Here is a 22088-nt window from a genome sequence, read left to right on the forward strand (position 1 = left end):
GAATGTACATGTGCCAAATTACCTAAAAATACCATACTTTTCCATGTGTATTTCCTTTACACATTGTTATGCCTTAATAACATAATTTGCGTTGTCTAAGTGTTTCTTTTATTATATTGTAACATTACTTTCTTGAAAACTATATTTTATATACTTGCAATTAGATGTTAAATTTAAAAATTATATAATACTTATAACAAGAAATAATTGCATAGAGAGACACTCTATAGCTTAGTATGGGGGAGATGTTTTAATGTCTGTAAATGAGTGCAAACATCTAAGTGTTGGTTCAATATGAGAGAAATGTTGTAGTATCAAAAAATAATAATAAAAAAACGTAATATTGGTAGATATATGTATTATGGGGGTTTTAATAGAAATACAAATAACAATATTTTTTTTATTTTAAATTTTAATTAATTTTTTTTTTTTTCTCTAGGAAGAAGCACTTTATAGCGCAATATGGGAGAGATGTTGTAATATCAAAATAATAATAATAATAATAATAAAACATAATGTTGGATCAATTAAAAAAAAATAAACTTTTTCCATTCAAATTTGTTATGTTATAATGTTTTTTTTCTTGTTGAGAGCCACTCTATAACCTAATATAGCAGAAATGTTATAGTGTCAGCCCAATATGTGAATGTGAGAGATGTAATGTCGGTAGATAAGTGTGAACATTTAAATGTGTAACTTAATAGATGTTGTAGTGTCAAAAATTAATAAAAATAAAGTATAAAGATAATAAATTGATACAATTAAGTTTGTGATATTGTAAATTTTTTTATTAAAAAAAAATTATAGGGAAAAATCATTAATACATGTCACATTAATATTAATTTAAATAATAATAATTCATATGCATAACTATCAAATTTTAGAACATATAATTAATAATATGTAAACATTTAATACATTTAATTAATAACCATTTAATTAAAACTAAAAACATTTTTAAATATAGAAATATAAAAAATATATAAAATAAAAATAATAACTATAAATTAAAATCAATTTGATATATTTTAAGAATTCAAAATATATATATAATCAATGCTATACATATCATATTAAAAACATCAAATCAAGAAATTTATAAAACGTGTATATATGTATGTACTTTTCATAAAATAAAAAGTAATAATATTTCTAAATATAGATATGTGAAATTTATATAAATAAAAATAATATTATTAAAAACGAGCAGAGTTCCATCCTAACTCAAATATACAACACTTTGAAAGGAACTAAATCAGGGCTAAACTTTTTTTCAAATTTTAAACTCAATAAAATATTTTCATGATAAGAGATTTGATCTCTTTTAGAACTTAGATAAATCCCAAATTAAATTATATGTATACTAATATAATGATAAATCAAGTAAAAAAATTAATACTTATAAAAAAATAATATAATACCATATCTTAGTTAAATATAACTATAAACAAACAGAAATATATTTATATATAAGAAGATATATTTAATATATATCATTAAAATAAACGATTGATACTTGAAATACATATGTCAACCTTAGAAATGTATAAAAATATATTTTTAATCATAATAAATAATACAATACTATATTTAATTTAATTATAAACAAAAATAATCTTATATGGGTGTTTTTAAAGTAAATGGATAGGGATAGGTTTCCACTAAGGGGATGTGGCAGCCCATTCTCACAAGTATATTAAATGACAATCAAGTTATTAATACCTCACTTGATATAAGAGGTATGTTGGATCCTTAATTCTAAGACCGTGTACCACAGTCGCCATGTCATTCTAACAGAAAAGCCTTGTCCTCAGGTGGGAGATGAGGGGCACTTCTGTCTTTATAAATCCAACTCTCCTCATAGTGTGAGCCTACCTAAACTCTGATACTGGACAACCCTTTGTATGTTTAATTGTTATATCGGGCACTTCTGTCTTTATAAATCCAACTCTCCTCATAGTGTGAGCCTACCTAAACTCTGATACTAGACAACCCTTTGTATGTTTAATTGTTATATCCTCAACTTAGATATTTCTCTATGGGGTCTCTGGCAGTTCAATCGAGTGAAAACTTGTTAGGCCCTTTTATAATTTCCATTATCATTCTTAGTAGTTGGAGTCTTAGTCGAATTCTTCAACACCCTAAGCATTACTGGGGAACTTTCTCCTCATCCTCCTAGTTTGTAGGTCAAGGTTCACAATTTTGACTCTTGGGCTTATATAAGTTGCATGCAAGTGAGAGCATCGGGTGACAATAGCTCATTTTACACCACCCTTTATGAAAGCTAGAGTTCTGCAACGTTTCGTGGTTCAAAGATTGTCAGACTATGTATGTTTTCTTATCCAATTTTTGTTCTGACTTTTGAGTTGAATTTTTTATTATTGGTCCATTCTTTCTCTATTGCTTCGTGTTTTTGAAATTCTTTTTTTTGAACATCTGAACTCTCTCTGCCTCTTTGGCCATTCTTCCACTAGCTTACAACATCACTAGAAAGATTAGAGACTTGCAACACTACCAGAAATATTAGAGATCTAATTTAGGCTCGTTGCTATGGATTCTAACTTGTTCTTGCTCAATGGCCTTTTTTTGGATTATATAATTCTCTCGAGATGAATTTTCATTTTGGTCTCTCTATTCCAATGTCCCTCTGAAAAACTATTGTAACATTTGTAGAACATCCATATAAATCTCACTCTAAAATAGATGTAATATTTATCTATATTTAAATAATTATAATTATAATTTTAGAAACAATTAACTAATAAAGAAAACAAAATTTTGATGATGTAATTCCTCTGTCATTCATATATATAAAATTAATGACTTTTTTTTGGATTATATAATTCTCTCGAGATGAATTTTCAGTTTTGTCTCTCTATGAAAAAAGTAATTTTAGCTAGGTTCCATTGTCCCTCGTGAAAACTATTGTAACATTTGTAGAACATCCATATAAATCTCACTTTAAAAAAATTGTAATATTTATCTATATTTAAATAATTATAATTATAATTTTATAAACAGAGAAAGAAAACAAAATTTTGATGATGTATATATAAAATTAATGACTTTTTTAGATTATATAATTCTCTCGAGATGAATTTTCAGTTTTGTCTCTCTATGAAAAACGTAATTTTAGCTAGGTTCCATTGTCCCTCGTGAAAACTATTGTAACATTTGTAGAACATCCATATAAATCTCACTCTAAAAAAAGTAATATTTATTTATATTTAAATAATTATAATTATAATTTTATAAACCGGGAAAGAAAACAAAATTTTGATGACGTAATTCCTCCGTCATTCATATATATAAAATTAATGCCAGAAATGAAAGAATCGTGCATTCATTTAAGAAATAAAGTAAATTAATTAGGAAAATGTGATGACCAAGTCGATCCTTATTATTATAATAAATATTTATATTATTACGAAAAGAATATTTACACCAAAAAGAGCACCTTCCACGGCCTGACTTTGACACAATTTTGTTTGACGAAATAATGTATTATGCGTTGATGTAAGCAGTGATGTAATAATCCACATTCAACAAGCCAGCAACGATGTGATAATCCACATTATGCGTTGAAGGAACGATCCGGCGCTTCAACTTCATTTGTAGCAGTTTCGGCGCAATTTTGGAGATGCGTAATGAAAGCTAGACAAGTTCCAGAAAACAAGCCTGTTTATTTTAGAGTGCCTATTGACTTCAGAGGGCGGGTAAAACCGCCATTGCCTCCAACGTATTTTGGGAACTGTGTATGCGCCGGTATTGCCCGGACTACAGCCAAGCAGTTATTGGAGCAGGATATCGTGTTTGCTGCGGCTCTCATCCAAGAAATCATCTCTTGCTGTGCCTCAGATGTGCACATCAATAATTTTGTAGACTACGTTGAATCTCATCTTGGCAGCGGCAACATTGACCCAACTCGCAACATTGACCCAACTCTTGGAAATTTATGTAGCGATTCTCCCAAATTTCCTGTTTACGAGATCGACCACGGATGGGGAAGGCCAGTGAGTGTGCAGGCTGCTTTCTTGACAGAAATTGGACGGATGATGTTGTTCCCCGGAAGGGAAGGAGGAAAGAGTATTGATGTGTCCACCAAACTCCCTCGCCATCAGATGGAATCCCTGAAACAGATGCTCATGGTTATCCCCGATTGATGATGTTTCTTTTCTTATTTCGTGTGTAGCCCTTCTTTCTTGCTGCACATGGGAGTTGTTGAATTTGATTCACTAATAGAGATTAAACTTCTATTAAAAGTAGTTGCATATAATGAGGGATCTTGTAGTTCTATAATATAGAATATAATGAGGAATCTTCTTGTTTTCTAATAGATGTCTTTGGAATACCATTTTGATTATTTTCTAAAATATTTATTTGATTTATAATTGGATTTATGTTAATGAAATATATAAATTTTCAGAAAATTAATTGAATTAAAAATAAGACTAGGGAATGGCTAAAGATAATAACACTCGGATCCATGCTAATAAAATATATAAATTATCAGAAAATTAACTGAATTAAATATCAGATTAAGGAATGATTAAAGATAATAACACATTTTGTCTTAACTTCAAAATAGCATCACTACTACATATAGGGGGTTTAAGACAATATTTGAAACATTCTTTTGGGTAAATTATCTTAACTTGACACAACAAAAGTTTGTGTATTGTCTTAAATATTGTCTTTAACCGAGTGTCTCAGATTATTGTTTTCAAAAATTGTCTTTATAAAGACAATGCATAACACAAGCATTATTGTCTCTTAGGAGACAATGCCATTTTCGTCTCTTAGGGACAATAGTTGGGATTAAAGACATATTCTCTTTATAGAGACAATGTCTTTAATCCTAGCTATTGTCTCCCTAAAGACAATAAAAATATATATTTAAAGACAATACAACATCACTTTTGTCTCTTTCGAGAATATAAAACAATGAACACAGAAAAACATCTCATTAATGAAATAAATCAATATAAAAAGTATTTAATTAAAAAAAAGCTACAATCATTAATTAATTCGTGTTAAGACACAATGAACCTCCTTCTTACAAGGCAAGTGCTCTTCCATTGAGCTAACACCCTTTAAAGAGTTATGCGAGTACCTATGGAACCTAATTTCCACCTAACCTCAACCCCATTGAAGGTTCTTAGCACAGGGAGCAAGCAATACAATTATTCCATGACCCAGAGTATATGTTTGCTTCAATTAATTTCACAAGAGTACATACTCACTGCTACAATGAACACAACAACCTTGAATGAGTAACGGATTTTGCACCCAACACTAAGACCACAAGTATCTCTGATGGTTCCAGAATGACTTTGGCAGCATTATTGTACCTTGTGCAATGAATGTCTTAAAAAATCCCTTGTTTGATATTATTATTTGTAATGTATGTAAATCCCAAGTATTGATTCATCATATAATTAAGTGATTTTCATAAAGAAGTGCCAGTTTCCTCACTAAATCAGCTGCCATATGTTTGATAACACAGATAAAAGAGAATTTGCATCATATCAGGTGGATAACCTATTCATTTTTCACACAACAACACCTATTTGGTTGAAGAAATAACATGTGCGAGTCTGCCATTTGTTATCGATGTCAATCTAATCCACCCCATCCCTCACACATAAATAGTTGAAGCAAAACACTTAGTAAGCACACACATGATATCCATTATTGCCATGTTTAAATTTCACACAGTGTGCAATTCACCTCAAAATTTCAAAACACAAAATACAGAGGATTTTCCATTCTATCTTGTTGGAAATTTAATCCAACAAGGCAGAATATGCATAAATTCTCTCCTAAATAGGAGGTGCAAACCCACCTAGAGTGCATAGTTTCCTAATGACTATTGAAACCCTACTTGAGAACATGGTTTTCCTATGGAGATTATTTCGACCCCAAAGCTTGGCAGGGGAAAATCCATCAAACAAATAGGGAAAAGAAGAAAGATGAAAACAATACTCACTTCTCGCAAGAAAAGCTACATTCAAGTTCTTATATTTAATAAAGAAACATACAATATTCTTCATGTACACATATATCCGCCATTAACAATTGTAAGCGTATACATTGTTGTCATGCAGTGAAGGAAAGATGACTCCATTCTAGAACAGATCAAGCCTTTGTATTTGAGGGATGAGGGTTGACAAAAGATGCTCATTATTGTCTTGTAAGATGATCTGTATCTTCTTTCGACAATGCTTCACATCTTAAAGCAACAATATTCAAGTTCATGTTTGGGTACTACACAATTTCCTATTGGATGTCATATATAGCTTGCTAAACTTCAATTAGGCAACCACTCGAGCAACATAAATGTTATAGATATTCTAACTGGCCACTCTGCAAAACCACGCACAAAGCATCGGCTCATAACACTAAGAACTCTCATTTTATCTAACTACCAAGCTTTGACTTTTCTAGTAGACTATGTTCCATAAACAAAATTGCCAAATTTGAGCTTTGGATGTAAGAGACCAGCTTTATTTTCCACTCGCAACAATATGGAAGAATGGACAATTGGATACAATTTTGATTGTGAGCTCCATCTAAGCCTTCTTCAAGCCTTCGTAATATACAAACAATGTTATGTGAAATAACCTTGCCAAATCTCATAAAAAATGTCCATTAAAAGTGTTGCTTGTGTTCCTGAGAACTTCTTTGTGATTGCCTTCCACGTACTCATCCAAATATATCCTGTAGTTGTTGCTGGGGGATGGTTGGTTTAATTAGATACCTGAAGCTTGTCTAGAAGCAGGTACTAATGAATTAAAAACTATGGTAACCTCATGCATGGTGGGATGGTAAAAAGGTTGTCTCTTTGTGCAAAGAAATGTAAGATGGAAGACCTTTCTTACAAGCCCAAGACCTGTGCAAGTTGCTGCTACTTCTTCGTCTATAGTTTCCCTTACTATATCATTATCTACTTTGATAAAATCTGTATTCAAATGCCCATGTTAAATAAACCAAGGTTATTTCTTTAGTTTATTCATCCATGCAATATCCCAAAACAAACTAGCTTCATAATTAACAGAAGGACAATCCCAACTGAAGCAAATTAAGAGGCATTATCATCTTACCAACTTAAGAAAACTAGAGTCATTATCCATATCTTTCCTCCCTATTATTAGCTCTAAAAGAACAATTTCATAGTTGTACACATCATACTTCTCATTAAGCCTAGATGTCCTTACATATTCAGGGTCAATATAACCAATGGTACCCATAACATAGGTAGAGGTGTGGATTTTTGCAAAAGGGATACATTTGGCAATGCCAAAGTCAGAAAATGCGCTTGAAATTGTTATCTAAGACAATGGTGGAAGTTTTTATATCTTTGTAAATAATACATGGGTTATAGTCATGATGGAGATATGTTAGACCTTGTGCAGCTCCCAAAGAAATCCTTAGACGCGTGTTCCAGTCTATCTTTATCATCTTTGAAGATCCTAAATACAAAATGCATTGCTTGGATTATCCAAGTAGGCCATTAGAAATCATTCACTATATATGAAAGGCTAGTTAGAATCTTCTGCTAAAGGCTATATGACCATTATACGTGTAAATTTCTAGATGGGTTTTACCATCCATTTCACTGAGCATGTAAGATGTCCCATAGACTTCCATTCACCATGTAGTCATAGAACAACAAATTTCCATGTGGAGAAAGATAATAACCATGCAAACCCATAATATTATGATGCTTGATTCTTCCAACAGTCTCAATCTTAGTTTCGAATTGGTGCAAACCTTGTGGATAATGTGTGTATATTCTTTTAACAACAACTGGCTTCCAATTCTCGAGAACACATTTATAAATTGTGCTTGTAGCATAATAACCAATTACTTATTTCTCATTCAAATTTTCCATGTTTTTAATTATGTCATCATACATGTGGAGGGCCATGTCCATGTGAAATATTACTAGCCTCGGAGAACTTAGTCAAGATATGACAGAATTTTTTAAACAAGGGACACATATTGATGTTGATATAATTATTAAGTCCCATAGAAATAATACGTTGACCTATTTTGTTTTCTGACCCTTTGGTAAAAGGTTTAGGATGATTTGAATAGTAGAGAATTATAAAGATCATACATACTCATAAAATTGAGCCCAACCTAAATGCAAACAATAGCTGGTGTTGAGACTTAAGCTGTCCATTTTCAAAATCAACTTAATACTCTTATAAATATAATTTCACTAAAACTTTTATTACAAAACATAACTAATCTATGGAATCTAAAATTTATTTAATGTTTCACCTTTTGATTGTTTGGAGTTTATCTCACAAAGTGATCCAATCCAATTGCCACAGAGACCTGGATTTCCTAGAAAGTTGATGCAATAATCAATATTGTCAGATGAAATGCACAAATCAACTAATATATAGAAATAATACCAAATTTAACCCAAAAGTAAATGTTTACATTATATCTACACCTTTCTAGGGTAAATCTTGTAAAGTTATTTATGATAGGAATATTACCAGACACATTGTTGTAGGAGAAATTTCTATGAAACAATTGAAATCATTTCTAGTATAAATTAGTACATGAACTAGAAATATGAATATTATTTCCCTTTTAATTTCACAACAAAATGAACTTATAATAGGGGATGGGATTCAAATGAATTCTTACAGTGTTGTAAGGCTGAAACAATTGTTCAACTAATATGACACCTCCCCTGATAAAATGTTGTTATTCAATATCCTGTATATGATATAACTCCAGAGTTATTTTCCGAATAACTATGAATGTATTAAATGAGTCATCTTTTATAATCCATTTCAAGGAACTTATAGTCAAACTAAATTATGTAGCTACTCAAGTTCTTGAGGAATGAGACCTGATAATTGGTTAGCAGAAAGGTCTCTGAATTGAAGAGATATCACACTATGTTATTGTTTTGTTAAAGTGGCAATGGGTACATTAATTAGTGATGTGGAAGAAAACATTACTATGGCACACATTTGCAGGCTACACAAATCAAGTACAGATACTTACTACACAAATCAAGTACAAAGGACTTACATATCCTCGAAGCCTCTCAGATTTCTAGATTATGTTGGGAGAAAACCAATGATTTTATTTTCACTCAAATTCCTTGAATTCACAATCCAAAAGAGATCACAAGGATTAATATAAAATATACCCATAGAAACTTGGTTTTTTTATAAAAAGAAAAAAAAAATATAACCATATATTCCTGTGGTATTCCATATATTGGAGAAACGAGTTTGTCAATTAACTAGATGATCCATGAGCATGTTGTTGACATTAGGCACAATCTGTCCCACTCATCGGCTCTAGTTGAACATGCAGAGAAATACAAACACCATGTATTCATTGAGGACTCTAGAGTCATTACGAGGGTTGATAATTTCCACCATAGGAAGCTTAGGGAGGCTATTGAGATTAAGAGGCATGCTAGAAATCTAAACAGGGATGATGGTTGGAAATTGAGTAAGAGTTGGGTTTTGGCCCTCTCTTCGTGATTCCACACCCCTTGTCTCCCCCCTCCCCGCCTTTGTTTTTAATCCACCATATTCTAGTTTATTTGTTTATCATTATTAGAATAAGTTCACTCCTATCCTTTTCTTTATAAATATATCATATATAATATTTTGTAGCCTGTATTATCGCTCTTTTTTAAATATAATTGAAATAAATATTTAGGCCCCTTTATTAATTTATAATAGTTTGACAATATTTATTTAACATAATTATAATAATTAAGCTATTAATTACTTTTAATATATAATATTTTTAATCCTATTCTTAACCACTCTTAACCTTATCCTTTATAAATATATAATATTTTGGAACTAACTCTTAATCCTATTATTATTTAATATTTTAATTAATTGGGTTATGTAAACCCCTAACAATTATTTTTAATAGTTATAGCTCATTCTTAACTCCTAATTAATTTATGACCTATTCTTTACAACTTCTTTATACATAAATATTACTTTGTAACTAATTTTTATCCCATATAGTATTATTATTCATTATCAATATATATAATTATGCTTCCTAACAACTATTTTTTAACTAAAATTTTAATATTTTAATAAATATTTCCTTACTTCCATTTTAGAATTTTTCTTGATTAACTAATCACCAACGGCTAACTCTTGGCAATGATGCATCCATGCTATTTATTCTTGAAGATTAACTTATTTTCTCACCTTGTCCTAAGGATGACCCACATTAGTTGGTTTGAAACGTCGACCAAATCCTAATGATGTGATTAATCCAAAAGACATTTATCTACAATATGGATCACAAAGGTCTTAGATCTAACATAATATTAGTTGTTATATAAAAAAATTATAATATATTAATAATTGTATTTAACACCTTTTTTTTGTCGATCAAATTACTTTCATTAGATTTTCAAAATGGCATAACATACAAAATTTGTCTCAACAATCCCCACACTCTCATTCCGATTAGACTTTTTGAGGTTGGGGACTCGAGGATACTAAAAGGAACACTTAGCATACATTATTTTTTTGAGGCACAAAAGCCATGTCATACTAGTAATAACTAAAAAAGAGACTAGAACTGACATCATCAAATCAAGGAGGGGGGTGGGGGGGGGGGGGGGGGGGAGTATAGGGTGAGAAACAAAGTAACAAACACAATCATGAATGTGGAAATCAATATGTTCCACTCGCGCTTCCAAGCTGTGAAGGTGATCATTAGTGTGATGGTGACTGTGCTGGAGACTGTCCAGTTGAGCTAGTATTTCATTTTGACTATACTAAATATCGGTAAGGTAAGCTACTATCTCATCTATGTCGTCATACCTGTGGTCCCTTGGGATGTCCGAATCAATTTGGGTGTGCCGCAACTACTCAAAAAGGGAGTGCAAAGAAGTCAGGGCCTTAATGTGGCCTGGAGAGCAAGTTGGAGAAATGGCTTTTGCACCCTCTGTCTCCTGGCTTGCCATATTGGTGGATGATGAAATGTGTTCAAACTCAGGATGAGTCCAAATGAAAGTAAATGTATCGAGGATTTCCATTGTTGCACCAACCATGCCTACTGCTAAGCATACCATGTTCCTATCAGGCATAGACATTAGTAACATACCCTCTAACAACGTGGGAATATTTCTTTTCTATAAAATACTAGACATTACTGTTGCCAAGGATTTTCCTACCATGGTGGAGAAGCTGAAGACAAGCCTGTCGTTAGTTCTGGTGGGTTTCTATCCATTTGCAAGTTGGTTGGACATGAAGGGAGGAGAATTAGGTCAGCCCCAAATTGATTGCAACGATGAGGGAGTGGAGTTTGTTGAAGCAACCGTCAACATGGCATTTGAGGATGTGGAAATTGATAATTTTCATTACAAAAACGTCTTCACAGAACTTGTCTAGATCTGCCATGGAAAGGATGACGATTCACTTCTCTCAATACAGGTATGAAAAATTCACTCGCTTTCCATTTTCCTATGGATAATGTTTCAAAAGTAACGATGGCTACTACAGGTCACTGCTTTCGAGCGAGGCGAATTTTGCATGGGAGCCAATTTTCATCACGTTATTATAGACGGAAATTCCTTTTCGCATTTCATGAGCAGTTGGGCAGAGTGTAGCAGAGAACTTCCAATTTCCAAGAGTCCTCACTGTTGGAGTCACGATTGTTGTTACACCAAAACTCATAGGTGTTAGTAAACAGACACATCGCTAGATTTAAGCACATGCCACGAAACACATGGGGAGCGTTGACCTTCTACACCACCATTAACGGGGAGCCAACAATCTGCCCCCCCAACGCAAGCCTAGTGTGTTTCGAACTCGAGACCTCTCGCTCTGATACCACTTGTTGGAGTCACGATTGCCGTTACACCAAAACCCGCAGGTGTTAATAAATAGACACATCGCTAGATTTAAGCACATGCCATGAAACACACGGGGAGCGTTGACCTTCTACACTGCCATTAACGGGGAGCCAACACTCACCACATGAGAACAGTTTTTCAGCGGGACAATGGAGATCAAGCAATACCCAACCTTTATTTGAGGGCTAAAGAAGTTGTCACTGATTTTATTAGGGAAGCGCAAATTTTCAAGTTTGTTAGAGATAATTCAGTGCTAATAAAATATTCAGAAATCAATGCAAACACTGGTGATGGCTCAATGGAAAACACTAACAATAGTATTATCCAAAAGTCTGTCATAGAATTAGAAAAAATATGGAAATCTCAACTTTTCATTTCAGCGAAAAATTAATTCAAGCTTTGAAGGAACGATCTGGTGCTTCAACTTCATTTGTAGCCATTTCCGCACAGTTTTGGAGATGCGTAATGAAAGCTAGAGAAGTTCCAGAAAACAAGCCTATTTATTTTAGAGTGCCTATTGACTTCAGAGGGCAGGTAAAACCGCCATTACCTCCAATGTATTTTAGGAACTGTGTATGCAGCGGTATTGCCCTGACAACAGCCAAATAGTTATTGGTGGAGGATATCATGTTTCCTGCGGCTCTCATCCCAGAAATCATCTCTTGTTGTGCCTCAGATGTGCACATCAATAATTTCGTAGACTTCGTTGAATCTCATCTTGGTAGCGGCAACATTGACCCAACTCTTGGAAATTTATGTAGCGATTACATGGCAAGAGCTAACCAGCTTGCCATAGGGCATTAAATTCCCGTATGGAGGCCCCCTTTACCATACATGCCCATGCCTTTCCATCCTGCATCCATCATTTCTCTGGGAGCTCGAGGGTCCATCACATCAAATGTTTTACGGGAGTGGGTGACCCACCACCTTCAAGGTGGCACCCGTTGTGCTAGCACATTTTGAAACGAACGCTCGCACCAAACACTCATTTGCCCCATTCGCGCTCCCATCGCAGGTCTTCTATGACCCTCTCAAGCATACACTGCTCTCGCTCACGGTGTTGGCTCACCTCGCAGGTCCTCTCACGGTGCTGAATCCCAGCAGGCTGTGCACCCCTAGGTGTAAGGTAGATTATACTCTATGCTTAAATTAAATTCGTCTGAATTTATGAATTTATGCATCGAACAAAAGAACCCGCTGGCTTATGAGACTTGAACTGTTGAACCCTTCAAAAAAAAACTGTGACAATGTGCATTAACAAAATGCATACCATGATCAGATTTTAGATTTTAGATTTTCCAACCACAAAACCCAACTCCCATAAGAAACAAAATCTGTATTTGATATTCTATCCACATATTCAAGGTAAATTATACTTTGTGCTTAATTCTTAATACTTTATATAGGTCGTGTAATATAGGTGCTTAATATAGGTCATGTAATCTATCACCTTCATGCTTAATACTTTATATAATTCCCCTTATATTTCATCTCACCCATATAAATTTTGCATTCCCCAATTTATGAATAGCTTGTCAAATATCACCATAAAAGGTCAGAATGATGAATAGCTTCTCAAATATTACCATAGTAGTCACTCTCATTGAGGCTATGTAACTAACTTGCCTATCTTTCGGAATACACATGCATCCTAGTGGTTCACTCTCTATTGATAGTTTAAAATTTTCGTTGTTGTGGACTCAATTTTCTGATGTGTGCATGAAATGAATTCAAGACATTTATTTTGTTTCTACCACCCACCAACACCTAAACAAATCCCATCATCTCTACTAACACAACATATAATAAAAGATGCATCATTACAGTAATATTTCAGTCTAGAAAACCTTGTCATGTCTGCCTAGAAGTATATTTTAAAATGGCATTTTCGAACAATAATTTCTGAGCACAAGCTAGGGATACCTTTCAGTATAGCCACAACTGGAGATGGTGCAGGAGCCAATTGTTTTTCCCTCTGGAATGGAACTCCAGGAACTACGAGATAAATGGCAATCAGTCAAAACCACTGTGAAATCAGACATTATAACATCATCTTATAGCAGCACTAACTTTTCATACTAATATTGTGGAGTTAGGACAATTTTGACACCTTCATAAGCAATACACTTCAAAAGGTAGCAGATATGGGTTTGGGAACAAAAACATTTCCCATTTTCATAGGACTTTAGCGAATGCAGCCAGCTACTCCTTGGGTTCAAATAGTTATGTTGGTAAAACTCAAACTCAGTAAAGTGCTTGTGCAACATCTACTAAGTAGCTTCTGTCAAGGATCAACAAAAGTAACTCCATAGTCTATACAAAGAAGACAATACCACCATAGTCAAACTCTTCACAAACCATCCACTCAACATCCAAAAACATCAGGTGGAAGGGATGCTATGACATTGCCCAAGGACTCCCAGCACAGAATCTACTTCCAGATTGGGAAAGCTTTAGTCCTTTGCTGTGACATATGAACTACATTATGGATCGCAACGCAAAATATAGTGAAACTCCACGTATCCTTCTCTATTAAAATTTAGGACTAATAGCTATGACTTATGTGACCTTCATAGACAAAGTCACAAAATGCATATTGTAAGACGAAGATTTGTTACCTGACACTGAAAGATTAAAAATGCATAGCAAGAAAACAACCACAAATAGATGGTCCCCAAAAAGAGGGATAAGATGCAGAACCGTAAAGTAATCATGGTAGAAGGTGCTTGAAGAAAGAGAACAGAAGTGAGAACATAAATGGGATACCAAATCCAGTTTAAGGATCATGAACACCATTATTTTGGAAATAGACATTGTCTATTCCCATTCACACTAGTTTGAAAGAATCTCCATAACCCAATAAGGTGCCTATTGTACCAAGATCTTGTGTCATTGATCCAAATGATTGTAATATCTTACCATAAACCCTGCAAGAGAAGAATATGGAAATCTTTGAGATGGACAAAGAAGTGGAAACCCAGGTAAGGGAAAATAGAAAAGGGAGACATGTTTTGGCATGAGGAACATGGAATGCATTCGATGCACATTCTCCTCTTGGAAAAATCAAATATTCCAATAAAGAATGAAGTACTAGGAGATTTCATTTCCCTTTAATTTTTAAGTTCCACTGGTTACTTCAAGACATAATCATCTACCCACAGGATAGTGACCTAGTAGTGAGTTGTGAATGGTACTTGCCAAATGACCCGGGTTCAAACCCTGGCAGGTATATATTAACTCGAAGAGTTTCCATGAAATTGTTCAGAGAAACAGTTGTGTTAGTCAGTAAGGAGGGAGAACATGGCCATTGGTCTTTTTTACATAATAGCCCAATAAGCGCTATTATAATTTGATAAAAGATTTAAAATATTACAAATTGATAGTCTATAATAAAATTAGTATAAACTCTAATGCTTAACTCTTCTCCTCTCCACTCTGTTTTTATTGAAAAGTGGAATGCCCAACTCTTCTCCTCTTCACTCCAATCTTATGAAAGCTTAGTTATTGCAAACTCCAATAACCGTATTAGATTAGTGAAAAGTGGAATGCCTAATTCTACTCCTCTCCACTCTGCTCTTATGAAAGGTTCACTGATGCAGATGCCTAATGGATTTCACCAACCATGTCTTAAACTGGTGTGCTAGCTTATTTACTTATTTATAATGTACTAAACTGCTCTTCATCATTAATGACATCCGCCATTCCAAAAGTGGGAATGCTTAGATCAGTTATATGTTGTTTATATAGATAATCTGAAAGTTGTTATGGGATTGGCATGAAATACAAACTAGCCCAATAGTGCTAATTGATAGCCTAACTGCACCATGGGAAGAAGAAATAATCTGTTAGGATAATCAATAATTGGGCCTTGTACTGAGAAGGGTTAGTCTACTATTCTAGAATGAGAATATCTAACATTAATTTCATAGAATCATAAGCTTCAAACTTCATAAAAGAATGTAAATTTTTTTTCATACCCATAGTAATATTTTCTATATTTTTTTAAAAGAAAACCATGGTTGATAAAAACTAACAACCTAGAGATATATGCAACAACAGTCACATATATCATAAAATCATGCAAGATGTCTAGACATTCATAGTTCAGTCTACTACGTAGTATGGTAGAACAGTCTAGGCTGCTCTTTTATGCCTGTTCTGAAGAGCAGTTTTCTCTTCCTCTTCTTTGATCATTGAACAATGAATACACTTGAGAAATCACAAAAGATGAAGTATGGCCTGCAAATCTGAAGGAGTATGACCAGTACATGGAAAAGAATGCTACAACAATAGACAGTTTGTTGTGCTTGCTAGTCACTGCAGCGATCCGCTCTTCTTCTTGAATGCATTCTTCCTTTCTATTGTTCTCTTGCTCCTTTCTCAGGTGTGATCGACCTCTCATGTCTTGTCCTTTTGTTGCTTTGAGAGAAGATAACTATTCTCCTCAATCTTAGTTGCCACCTATCTCAATCTCGAGATGTATGGCTAAGTTTAAGTCCTAATATAAGTCGCTAATGTTCTGGAACTTATAGAACATTTCATTTAGATTCCTAACATTACTTGACTTCAAAGCATAAGACTTTCACATTTATTTTTTACTTTTCAAGTGAAATTACAAAATAGGATTAGTGAACCAAAGCAATTTCTCAAACTACTTGAAGCCTGTGCAAGAGTTTCTTGTTTCATGGATTTGGATAAAGAGCAATGAGGTGGGGAATCTTTGTAGATGACTTGGAGCTAAGAGATTGAGGGTTCTATTGAAAATTGAGATACATAGACAGAGGTTTCAGTAATAGGGTTGGGTCTTCAAAATATAAACCAATGTCATGATCCATATTTATCAAGGAGTTGTTGGATTTTGTTTGCAGCAGATTTTGCATGTTGTTATGTTTCTTTCAGCAATGTATTGATTATACCAAGATGAACCATTTGAAAGTCTATAATACTATTTTGTGCATGGGTAGGAAAAGATGAAGAGGAGATAGGGAATTATACTCTAAATGTGGTTATATCTGGTGTGGTCTTGAGTGTAAATGTGGTTATATCTGGTGGGGACTTGATCAATGAGTTGGAGATTGAGGACTCAGAAGGAATGACAAAGTTTTAAGTGGAAGATTTGACATGGACGGAAGTAGCAGAAGACCAAGTCACGATTATTCCATATTGTCGACTTGAGGATTTCATAAGTGGAGAGAACTTGAGGGAAAGTACACCTACTCAATTTGTTGCTAAAACTCGACAAATTAAAGATGTAAAGGATATCAAGAAGACAAATGCTTCAACATATGTAGAATATGTTGTGTGAGTCTCTCTCTCTCTCTCTCTCTCTCTCTCTCTATATATATATATATATATATATATATATATATAATTTTGATTTTAAGTGAACACTATTTCAAACATGCATAAATATTTTATTTAATTTTTGGTAAATTCTTGATCCCAGATATTGGTGTGCCTATGGTCCAAATCATGTGCAAGACAACAATGTAGCTGAACCTGGATCTACAACTAAAAAACTTCTTCCACATCACAACATTAAAGTTGGCTGTCAGTGTCACTTTATTATGTGACGACTTGCTCTTAGACCAAATAATGTTGTTTTAATATATACATCATGCAGACATATTAATGAGAAAAATGTGGTTTGTCATGGAAATGAGGCAAATGACATACCCAAGAAAATCAATTATGCGCCGCATTTAACAGAGAATATACTAACCATTTTTGAATATTTGATTCGTGATGGGTTTAATATTACGATGATCTGGGACAAATTTATCTTTGATGTAAGGTATGGATCTGGTGAGTTCTTCACAGGGGCACCTCGAGATTCTTTTATGACAAGAAAGGATGTGTCAAACATGTACAATCATATCAAAAGGCTAGAGTATGTGAGGCATGAAAGTGATCTAATGAGTGTGGATTGTTGGGTTAGTGAGTGCCCAAAGAGCTTTTTCTTCTACCAACAACAAGATGTTAAAAAAATCACTTTCATTATAGGCATATAAACTAAGTGGATGCTTTCAATGATGGTGAAACACTCACACAACAACATGTTATCAATGGATTCCACATTCAGCACTAATAAATATGGTGTAAACATATTTACCAAAACTTCATTTATTCAACTTCATTTCAATGTCGTCCTCTTATATGCTTATAATATTGTTTTCTTATTGTAATGCAGTATCAACTGTACACCATAATGGTTTTTGATGATCATCACAATGGGATTCCAGTGGCATGGGTAATATCATCATGGAATGGTACTCCTGGTATTTGTAAATGGTTGTCACAATTATTTGCAAATGGGAAAAAGGAAAACCCAGATTAGCATGTCTGAGGTGTCATCACAGATGATGCGGCAACGGAAATTGAGGCATTAAGGTGAACCAGTTTTTTCTTTTAAGAAGAGATAAAAAGCAATAGTGTTCAAGGATATTCTCTTTTAATGTTATATTATTTCAGGACTTGCACAAACTCTATACTATTATTTTGTGTATGACATGTCTGTAGAGCGTGGTTGGAAAATGTTGGAACTAAAGTCAGGGGAAAGGAAAATAAAGTCTGTATCTTCCGTGCTTTAGGAGAAATCATGCATTCGTGTAAAGATTATGAATCTGTACAACATGAAATTCAAATTTTCTTTGATGAATTAAAAGAAGAAACTGTGTTTTTGGATTATTTTGCAACCAACTGGTTAGGCAACAGAAAATTATGTAAGTTTCTTAAAGTTGCATTTTATCAGTTTATTTTGTAATGGACCATTTTATATTGTTTCTTTGCATCTAATATATGTTTTTTTTTTTCAGATATGTGGGCAAAAGCATATAGGGACTTCCCACATTCCAACCAGGATACTAATAATGCTATCGAATCTCATCACCGATATCTAAAGCAAAGGTACCTTTGTGAGAAGAACAATGTGTCCCATAGAAGGGTGGATTAGTTGTTGCATCTATTATTGAAAAAGGTTGAGTTGCATTACATTCACATCCAACGTCTAAAAAAAGTTGGTTTTGTCCGAGCTTCAAAAACCGAGCAACAAATAAATTTAAATAAGTGCAAAGCAAAGAATATCCCAGATGAAGACTGTGTGGCTGATGGAAACAATGAATCCGAGTCTTTGGTTCGTAGCCAAACTGTGGAGACTCGTGATCCATGGTATCATGTCATATATAAAGGGCTGAACCTAAACTTTTGTAATTGCAAATGGGCCCTAAATGGCAATATTTGTAAGCATATTTTAAAAGTTGAGATGCTAGTGACTAGCAATGTTTCGGGGAGTAATGAATTGCCTAATGTCTCTAGGTCTATTACAGAAAGACCTAGATATTTACTTGATTTAAATGAAACATTTGTAATGACCCCAGAAATTGAAATGAACCTTCCACCTTCTCCTTCCACTGATTCAACCATTGTAAGGCCAGATAGCACCCTAACTAGCAATGAGGAAATTAAACTTGTGATTTCATCAACTCATAAGAAATTGAGGGGTTTATTACAAATAACACCCACAACTTTGGAGCAGGCATATGCACTAAATCAATTGGTAGAAAATGTAAGCCAAGAGTACAATAATAAGAAATTTGATGTTGTAACTCCATCCAAGGTCACTACCAAGAGGCGACATAGTTTCTTGAGCCCAATATAAAAAAGGGGGCAAAGTGTTCGTATGTTGAAATCAAGAAAAGATGAACCACAGTTTCTAAAGGTTGGACGGTGTCGTGGAAGGAAAAGAAGCATGAATGAACAATTGGAGATCTCTTCTACAAAATAAATCAATTTGGACCACACATCTAGAAGGGTATAACATTCTATTTTACGAAATATTGGTATGGAAATTTCAATTGATGTATCATTTTATGTGAAATTCAAAATATCATTATCTTCATTGCCTTCCATGCAATTGCATAACAATGTGTTTTTTTTTGTTACAGCTGAAGATTCCACATCTCATAATACTTCAAGTTGTCAAGTTCGATTATTTGATGAGAATAATATGGATCCAAATATGGGGAGTTCATTGATTCCTTTTCCATTTGAATCACCATGTCCACCTCTCCCGTTTGATCATCGAACCCCCTGGTTGTTTCCACCATTTGCACCAAATTCATTCATTGGGCACCCTACCTCAACCCTTAACATTTTGGTTCCACATCCTAGGGTGATGCCCCCTATTATACAAGCAGTCGGATTGTATCGCCACTCACACTCTATACCTTATTCATTTATGCCATCCAACATGCCTCAATCCATTGCTCCGAAACTACACAACTATCACATTTCCAATAAACAATTTACCTACAGTTGCACCTTCTACAGAGGAGGGACAATCTACTCACATGTTTTCGAACTTTATGGTAAGAAAAGTTGGTTGATGAAAATGTTATAACTTTCATGAATGAAATTTTGTATGAAACAAAATCTCTATTTATATTTTAAGTGAACCTATATTGGTAATTTGTTTTGTAATGGATTAACCAAAAGCATTTAACAACATTTTTCTCAATTTGTTTTACATGAAATAGCGGGTGAAAAGAACAATCAAAGTGCTAGCAATCAATGGCAAGATGAAAATTATTCGAGTTGATGAGTATTCATGGAGAAAATATGGGCATAACCCTATAAATGGCTCTCCTGATCCAAGAACATCTTGTGTGCATGATGGGTTGAACATGTCTCTGAATATGTACAACATTATGTAATTTCAATTTTGTACGGTTATCGTATTGAGCTATTGAAATCTTTTTGTTGAACTCAAAGCATATAAAATCTCAGTGTAAATGTTGGCTGAACTCTCACAAACTTTAGAAAATGGTTATTTGCCTTTTTGCTACTATAAGCTTGATACATCCTTTTTGGATAACAGTATAGTGTATTGTATATAAGGGTAGAATTGGAACTCTTTTATATCACGTTGTCTCATTAGTAATTACTATAGATGTGATTTTGGCATGCTGCTTTAATACAAAATGAATTTCAGTGAAATAGAAATTTAAGGATAAATTAGTCTTTTGTGAAAATTGGTGAAAATTATTGACATGCTCAAAGTCAGTCCTTCAGTGTCTGGAGATGATTGAAAATTGTGGAGTTGGAACCCATCTATGCATACTCAATGCTATGTCCTTCAAGTCCCATGTGTCATGACTCATGAAGGAAGGATGGACCTGTATATAGCAAATCCCATAGGGATGATGGAGGGGACAACCCATGCACTCTAAGGCTAAATTCCTGGTACCATTGAAGGTGTTCCTCATTTAACTTGGCTTGTAACATTCCTTAAACCTCGACAAGTAGGGGAAGCAATTCAAATTTTCCAGATCAGTTGAACCCAATAAGCAAGGATGTGTTGCTATCTTTCTGCTTCCTCTTTAAACAAGGATTATTGTGTTCTCATCCATTCTTTCAAAGTTTTGATGTTAGAGATTATGGATTGGTACAGAGTTGGAATCCACAACCTATTTTTGCAAATGTATAATTTCTTGGTTTTCATTCTAGAAACTAGTTTTTTGAGATATACTACCTATGGGGTGAGCCTGTTGTTTCCATTTTTGAGAAATTTCATCTTTCACACCAGATTTTTAATCTGGCATAATTTAGTATGAAAAGTCCAATTTTGTGGCCATATCAAGGGGGATGTAAAATGAACCTTGATTGCTATTACAATTTGTGAGCTTCATACTATGCACTATGCAGCTCTACATTGACACAACCAATCAGATCACGAAGAATGCTATAATTTGTGAGCTTCCTATTGTGCACTATGCAGCTCTACATTGACACAACCACTCAGATCACTAAGAATGCAACATATGTTTCTAGTCTAGTTTAATATGAGACATATGTGGTGCTTCTTCAAGAATTAAGGCATGTCTCTTAGCATCTTCTTTCAAAAAGGGGATCTTCTATGCCTAACTCGATTCATTAGAGATTCATTTTCTTCAAAACAAGCACATTTAATCTAGATACTTGTTTAACCACTTCTAAGACAAATGGGGCTCATATTTCTACATATTTATAAAGTTTGCAATAACAACTGCACATAAAAGTTGAAAAGAGAAAAGAGAAAGAGTATGATATTCTTACTCCATATCAGAAAGAGACATTCAAAGCTCCTATCTCTAATGAGAGAAAAATGCTCATACAACCAACTAGCTTAATGTTAAGACAAAACTAGTAGCTAATTAACATCTCTTAACCTTGC

At 33.8% G+C, this 22088-nt stretch overlaps 1 protein-coding gene and 1 pseudogene across 1 annotated transcript; one reads left to right on the forward strand and one right to left on the reverse strand.

Annotated features, from left to right (window-relative positions):
- Positions 1–3647: 3647 nt before the first annotated feature.
- LOC149138689 (anthocyanin 5-aromatic acyltransferase-like) lies at positions 3648–4163 on the forward strand. The gene has a single exon (XM_089450463.1). The coding sequence runs from the start codon at positions 3648–3650 to the stop codon at positions 4161–4163; it is 516 nt and encodes a 171-aa protein (XP_089306589.1).
- Positions 4164–6752: 2589 nt separating this feature from the next.
- Positions 6753–10987, reverse strand: LOC149138690 (LRR receptor-like serine/threonine-protein kinase SIK1; annotated as a pseudogene).
- Between the last annotated feature and the right edge of the window lie 11101 nt (positions 10988–22088).

This window comes from Pinus tabuliformis, chromosome X (genome assembly GCF_031772625.1).
Source record: "Pinus tabuliformis cultivar Carrire ecotype Pingquan chromosome X, CPIR1, whole genome shotgun sequence".
Taxonomy (NCBI): domain Eukaryota; kingdom Viridiplantae; phylum Streptophyta; class Pinopsida; order Pinales; family Pinaceae; genus Pinus; species Pinus tabuliformis.